Source organism: Cricetulus griseus, chromosome 6 (assembly GCF_003668045.3).
Source record: "Cricetulus griseus strain 17A/GY chromosome 6, alternate assembly CriGri-PICRH-1.0, whole genome shotgun sequence".
Lineage (NCBI taxonomy): Eukaryota > Metazoa > Chordata > Mammalia > Rodentia > Cricetidae > Cricetulus > Cricetulus griseus.
In genome coordinates, this window is record NC_048599.1 from 1,833,805 (window position 1) to 1,841,313 (window position 7,509).

The 7,509-nt window shown below is 59.4% G+C and overlaps 1 protein-coding gene across 1 annotated transcript; it reads left to right on the forward strand.

Moving 5' to 3' along the window:
* The first annotated feature begins 800 nt into the window (after window positions 1–800).
* On the forward strand, window positions 801–4,466 carry Hrh3 (histamine receptor H3). Its single transcript, XM_027419878.2, has 3 exons — window positions 801–1,050; window positions 2,056–2,222; window positions 3,546–4,466. The coding sequence occupies exons 1-3, from the start codon at window positions 801–803 to the stop codon at window positions 4,464–4,466; spliced, it is 1,338 nt and encodes a 445-aa protein (XP_027275679.1).
* Window positions 4,467–7,509: the final 3,043 nt, after the last annotated feature.

Here is a 7,509-nt window from a genome sequence, read left to right on the forward strand (position 1 = left end):
GAGACCCCCCTCCCCAATCCTTCTTTGGACATGGCTTACCCTAGAAACCTATTTGCCCAGAGCAATATGCGACAGGGAATTCTGGGACGCAAGTTCCCCAGAGGTGGGGTACAGCCATTTCCCCACCCCACCCGGGTCCTGTCCCAGAACCTCAGGAGCTCAGGGGCTACGGACAAGGGTTGGGCAGGGATCATCAGGGCCGAGGGCACCAGGGCGGACGGATAGTCAAGGGACCAGCTTCTAGGTGCGACCTCAGACATGGCCCCCACCCCTGTGGTTGGTTAGTGCCCCGGCCGGGCTCTCCGCCAGCCAACCTCCGTGCGCACCCGGGCAGGGGCTCTAGTCGGCCGGCGGGCACGCGGCGCTGTCCGTGGTGCTGCCCGCGGCGGCGGGGCGGAGGCGGGACGGAGGCGGGGCGAGGGCGCCAGCCAATAGCGGGGGCTCTGCGCGGGGCGGGGGCGGCGGGCCAGGCGCGGGGCGCACTCGGCTGCGCGCTGAGCTCGGGGTGCACCGACGCGCCGCGGGCGGCTGGAGCTCGGCTTTGCTCTTGCTGCAGCAGCCGCGCCGCCCGCCCCACTCCGCTCAGATTCCGACCCCAGCCCCCTCTGCACCGCCCTCCCGGACTCCAGCCCAGGCTGTCGCCTCAGGCCCCGCGGACCATGCTCCGGGCGCCCCCCGGAAAACCGGGCTGGGTGAAGATCTGGCAAAGACTAGGCTCCCGAGCGGGGGCCCCACCCGGCCGCCCTTCTCTCGGCCCGCACCCTGCCCGGTGTCCCTGAGCCGTGTGAGCCTGCTGGGCCATGGAGCGCGCTCCGCCCGACGGGCTGCTGAACGCGTCGGGCGCTCTGGCCGGCGAGGCGGCGGCCGCAGGCGGGGCGCGCGGCTTCTCGGCTGCCTGGACCGCTGTCCTGGCTGCGCTCATGGCGCTGCTCATCGTGGCCACAGTGCTGGGCAACGCGCTTGTCATGCTAGCCTTCGTGGCGGATTCGAGCCTCCGCACCCAGAACAACTTCTTTCTGCTCAACCTCGCCATCTCCGACTTCCTCGTGGGTAAAGCCCCCCAGACCCCGTCCGCTGCCAGAGTCCAGGGGCGCGGAGCCCGGGCTGGGCAATGGGACTTGGCGCTCCGACCTGGGGTGGCTTCTCAGGGTCCGGGCCTGGGGAGGGGACCTCTAAAAAAACCTTAGGATGGTGGGCACGGGCGAAGTTCCTCGTCTCCCGGGCCGCAGGACGGGGGCTGGGTAGGGATGTCCCCGGGGAGACTGCCCCAGTCGGCGGGAGCTCAACAAGGCGCAAGGCGCTGCAACCGCGGGTGCAGCGCTGGTTCCTGCGCCGAACCAAACAAAGGCAGCGGCGCCGGACTCAGGATGCTGTGAGGACGCTGGGGGGAGGGGACATGGAAAGGGAATTTGGGGAGCTGGGCTAGAGAAGGGGACCGTGAGGAAGGCGGGGGTGAGATGAGGGAAATGCTCCGAGGAGCTCGTTCTCACGTGTCCAAGCTCTGCTCCCGACTGGGGGAGGGGGGGCGGGGCACGCGGTGGGGGCCGGAGCGCCAGACACCTGTTGGGGCTGCGAGCTGCTGCGTCTCCCAGACGCTGGAAGCCGGTTTGGGCGGCGAGAGCGGCTGGCGCGGCTGCAGCCAAGAACCCTTTAAGCCAAGAAAAAATCTTTCTCGGTTTTTAAGCTGAGAAGGGAGGCTGTCCAACAGCCAGGGATGGATGATTGGCTCCAGGACCAGACAGCCAGGGAGGACATATAACCCCCCTTTCCTCCTTTGGCGGCTGGTAGGATTGGCAGAAGCCCAGGTTCTACGTCCAGAGGTCCCCATGTGGAGGTCCTTCCTCCTGCCTCCAGGTCCAGGAGACATCGGTGGTCTGGACGTTTTGTGGTGCCTGAAGGCTGGCAGCTGCTCAGTTGGGGGGGGGGGCGGACGGGGCAAATAGGATTGCTAGTCCTATTCGGGCCAGGTTCTACCCTCTCTCCATGTGGTCGGACGGTCCGACCCCAAATCCTGAGCCATGGTCCCACCACAGCTGCTCTCTCTCTCTCTCCTAGGTGCCTTCTGCATCCCATTGTATGTACCCTATGTGCTGACTGGGCGGTGGACCTTTGGCCGGGGCCTCTGCAAGCTGTGGCTGGTAGTAGACTACCTGCTGTGTGCCTCCTCGGTCTTCAACATCGTACTGATCAGCTATGACCGATTCCTGTCCGTCACTCGAGCTGTGAGTTCTGAATGTGGGCATTACAGTTTACTCTTTGTGTTGGGGGCACTGGACAGGGAATGGCTGTTTCTGGGCTGTAGGCAGATGCCTGGTGGGCTTGCTCCCTCTTGACATGTGAGCCACTTTACAGTGACCATTAGCTGCCAGTAGTGCTAGCACGGGACAGGAGGTTAGCTTGGAACTCCATACTCTTGCAGGAAGGGGTGGCAGGTTCAGAATCCTGGAACTGAGGGGGGGTTCATCCTTCCCACTTTTGTGTACATGAAGGTGTGCACACTTAGCCCCAGGAAGGCCAGCCACAGCTCCTAGCTGCACAAGCAACATTGGCGTGGAGGGGGGCAGCAGCTCCTGTTTGCTTCACCTCCTCTCCTTGATGGCTCACTCACCTCAGGTTTTATCAGGGGTATCCTGAGGATTGGCTTGCAAAGAGCACCAGCGTGAAGCCCTCCTGATTCTCCCTAGATTCCTTCTTCCATCCCTTGAACCATCGAGAGAGAGAGAGAGAGAGAGAGAGAGAGAGAGAGAGAGAGAGAGAGAGAGGTGCAATCACAGGACTATTGTGATGGGTGCCCAGTATAGAGCTGGCATGTGGCAGGCGAGCCCTAGACCTGTGGTTTGCACAAGCTCTGGTTGTTGGTCTTGTGGTTCCCAAGGTGGCTATTAAGGACACTTGTTTTGGCTGTCCCATTCGCTGAGGCTTCATGGCAGGATTCTTGCCCCCTCCTGCACCCTGACCCCTTGTTTACTGGTTGCACTTGGAGGTTAGACATGCTGTTTCTCAGGAAAGATTAGATGGCCCCACCTCCCTACCTTTTCTAGGCATTTTCCATCTAGAAAAGGAGATGGAGTACTTCTTGGGGGGGGGTCTTCAGAAGTGGGCCAGCAGGTGGCTTCCTTTCTGTATTCCCAGCAGTGGGAGAGAGGAGTTACTAGAGCAGAGCAAAGTCCTTTCCCTGTCAGCACAGCTAGCTGCTGAAGATGGCTCTGGCCCTTGCAAGAATCAAGAATCAGAAACAGTTGTGTGTGGCCCCTGGGTATGGTAAATTCTAGTCTGGGTGCTAGTGATGCAGTAGGTAAAGCAGGACCCCATGGAACTTGTAGCTGGTAGCGGATGGTAAAGAGGCAGGATTCTGGTTAGCTGTGGGAAACTCTGAGGCTCTGGGAGAGTGTCAGAGCATCAGTCAGCCAGGGGACACAGGCAGGAGAGGATTTGTGGAGAGGAGGAACATGGCACCTTGCCCATGGCAGACATGGAGACCCAGAGGCTGCTCTGAGCTTTTAGTCCAATGTTTCTGACCTCATGATTTGTACAACCCCCTGCAGGTCTCCTACCGGGCCCAGCAGGGGGACACACGACGGGCAGTGCGGAAGATGGCACTAGTGTGGGTGCTGGCCTTCCTGCTGTATGGGCCTGCCATCCTGAGCTGGGAGTACCTGTCTGGTGGCAGCTCCATCCCCGAGGGCCACTGCTATGCTGAGTTCTTCTACAATTGGTACTTTCTCATCACGGCCTCCACTCTCGAGTTCTTCACACCCTTCCTCAGTGTCACCTTCTTCAACCTCAGCATTTACCTGAACATCCAGAGGCGCACCCGCCTCCGGCTTGATGGGGCCCGCGAGGCTGGTCCAGAACCCCCACCTGACGCCCAACCCTCACCACCTCCAGCTCCCCCCAGCTGCTGGGGCTGCTGGCCAAAAGGGCATGGGGAAGCCATGCCGCTGCACAGGTATGGGGTGGGCGAGGCAGGACCTGGTGCTGAGGCTGGGGAGGCTGCTCTCGGGGGTGGCAGTGGTGGGGGTGCTGCTGCCTCACCCACCTCCAGCTCTGGCAGCTCCTCGAGGGGCACTGAGAGGCCACGCTCACTCAAAAGGGGCTCCAAGCCATCGGCATCGTCAGCATCCCTGGAGAAGCGTATGAAGATGGTGTCCCAGAGCATCACCCAGCGCTTTCGGCTGTCGCGTGACAAGAAAGTGGCCAAGTCACTCGCCATCATTGTGAGCATCTTTGGGCTCTGCTGGGCCCCATATACACTTCTAATGATCATCCGAGCTGCTTGCCACGGCCACTGCATCCCCGACTACTGGTATGAGACGTCCTTCTGGCTTCTGTGGGCCAACTCAGCTGTCAACCCTGTCCTCTACCCGCTGTGCCACTACAGCTTCCGCAGAGCCTTCACCAAGCTCCTCTGCCCCCAGAAGCTCAAGGTCCAGCCCCACGGCTCCCTGGAGCAGTGCTGGAAATGAGCAGCTGCCCTGCCCTTCTGTGGTTGTGCCCTTGTACTTACTCCATGGGCAGCCCCAGGCATGGGCCCTGCCTTGTCCACGGGCACTCTCAATGCCATGACAGCCTCTTAGATCATCAACCCTGCAGTGCAGCAGCCTGGTAGGCTGGCCAGGGCCCTCACTGGTGTAACTGGAGTGTGCTTGGCTGGCTCTGCTGCCACAGTCTCCTTCACCCCAGAAGAGACAATCCGGGAGTCCCAGGCATGTATTCCGCCTCCACAGACAGTGCAGTGCCAGTGGTGTCCTCTTTTGCACTTAGTGGCTGGTGTCCTCTCTAACACACAGGAACCTTGGTGTGTGCTCCAGGCTCCTGCCCCGCAGTGTGCCCTGCATGTGCACACCCACCGCACACCCACCACACACCACAACACCTTCCCTCTCCCAGACAATTATGGGGTGATGCCCTTTGCTGCTGCCTCTGTCTCTTGCTTAAGCCCAGAGCCTAGTTCCTTTATCCCTCTCATCCCTCTCCCTACAACTCTTTGCCCCACAAAGTGTCAAGTGCCATAGGAACCTTGAAGCCTTTCTCTGCTTTTCCCATTCTGGATGTTTTCAGGAAGATGGAAGAGAAGAAAACACGTCTGTGAACTTGATGTTCCTTGGATGTTTAATCAAGAGAGACAAAATTGCCGAGGAGCTTGGGGCTGGATTGGCAGGTGTGGGCTCCCACGCCCTCCTCCCTCAGTGCTGCAGCTTCCGGCTGAGCCGCACCAGCTGCTTCTGCCCGCCCCGCCCCCAGGCTTGGGACCGATGGCCCTGCCTGCTCAGCTGGCCAAAGCCTGCTCTGCTTGCCCCATCTGTGCAATCAGAATTTGGGGGTGGGAGCTCTTGACTGTGCCCTGGGGGTCCTGGGCTCACAGGGGAGCCAGCAGGAGAGCAGGCTGGGGAATCCCTGGAAGGGTCGCTTTGTCTTGTCCTGTGTACCCACCTCAGGCCTCTGCATGCTGTCCTGTCTTTGTGCCCTGGTGTGCTGCCTCTGCCAATGTGAAGACACAATAAAGTGTATTTTTTTATTGGTGCTGACTTTTGAGGACTTTGTGGGAGTAGCTATTGTTCAGGGTTCCGATTGGAGGCCCCATGGAGACAAGAATTCGACCTTGGTATTCTAACTGGGGAACTAGGTGGGAGAAATCCAGGCTGCCATCCCAGGGTTCCGTTCCCATAAAGGACTATTCCCAGCAGGGCCCCTTCACAGCACTCCTCTAGGACCTGTAGGGCACAGACCCAGCTGTTGCCCCTTTTCAGGAGGGTGGCATGGCACTAGAATGGTTTACGTATGCCTTCAGAATTCAGATCTGTAGCACCAATGTAGCCAGTCTGTTCCAAGATAGTTGCTCAGCTTTCTTGCCAGAAATAATTCCTCGTCGTGGCCTTGACCTTATACGTGGGTAGCCCGGCTGTGTGCTGAAAAGACACAGGCCCTAGGAAGAAGCCTTGACCAAGGCCTCATGCTTCAAGAGAAGCTCAGGAAAGTGGTAACAAAAGGGCTGGTGGGGCCAGTGAAGGCATCTGGGGTTACGTGGGCCACAGCTGGGCTTGCAGGGACTGAGAGATGCAGAGGTACCATCCCACGCAAAAATCTGGCAGTGGGCTATGGTTGAAGGTTGGGGACAGTAGCAAGAAGACAGGTTGGAAGGCAGACGATACTGCCTTCAGTGGACAGCCTTATGGCTAGCCTCACCACCCGGAACAGGACAGCCCGGCCCTTATGTCATCTTACCACTAACTTGATCTCAGAGACTTCACCCTTCCTCCTCTGAGCAGGGCAGGCACTTGCCTCCATAGCCTCACAGCTGGGCACCATGGGGTCATCACTGAGGTGAGGGACACCACACACAAGCTAAGCTCCATGGTAGCTCAGTGCTGCACAGGGGTAACAACCCACAAAGCCTTCTTCCTCCAGACATCCTCTGCAGCTGCGCCTGCACTTGTCTTTCCCAACAACTTGACAAGTTCCAAGACTCTTCCCCTCTCTGTCTTTCTCTCTCTGGATTAGAGAGAGACCCTCTGGGCTCAGGCAGGACCTCCTTCCTTAGTAAAATCACTCAGGCCCCTCTTTAGTCACTAGAGTGTATAGTGAATCTGGGGATTATGGACCTTCCTTCACAGTCATTGTCCCCTGAGCCTCGCTGGCCCAGGCCGGACCCTATCCTGAGCGGTTGGGAGTGGTGAGAGTGGATGCCACCCTCTCTGCTCAGCGCTCCCCCCTTCTTGTCCCTGAGAGGTTTTGTGGCTCCCTCAGCAGGCTGGCACTAGCTCCCTCACCCTTCACCGGGCCTGGCCTCCCCAGCGGGTGTCTGTCCCCAAAGCCCAGAGCGATCTGGAGAAGGACAAAGGACCGCTCTCTCCAGCCACGGGCACTTCCAGCATAGCCAGCGCCCAAGCTGCCCCTCCACCCGGCCCTACTAAATGGCTACAAATTGGAGGATAAAAGCACAGGCTTTCAAGCAATTTTGCCTTCAATCTCTGGAAACTGCCGCTCCCGGAGTCGCTGTGTGAGGACGGAGGAGGAGAGAAGAAAGACACAGAGTCTATTGGGCCCCGTGTCTGCGGCAAACAAACAGGCGGAGGGGGCCTTCTGCAGTCCCAGCCTGGAGGACACAGAGCGGTGGGTGCTGGGGCCCAGCAGTACAGCTGTTGTTTACTGAGCACCTACTGTGCGCTGGTGCCAGGGAGGTGGGTTGCCAGCAGAGCAGCACAGATGTGGACCCTGAGCCAGAGGTGACAGATGGAGGACCCCTGGGGTAAGCAGTACAAGATCATAGTTGCCCTGGGTCTGGGAGGAAGACCAGATAACCCAACAGGGGGCAGATATCTAGTTGGATTATAAATCAGGGCCATGGACGGGCTGAGGACCACCTGGAGGAGTGGGGCTCAGAGCCAGCTGGGTCCCCCTGGGTACTGACACTGGCTGCATGTGCCAGTCATCTCTTCATCCTTGACACTGACTCTGAAGATGCCCCAAGAGGAAAGGTCCTGACACATGCTAGCTGGGGACCTTACC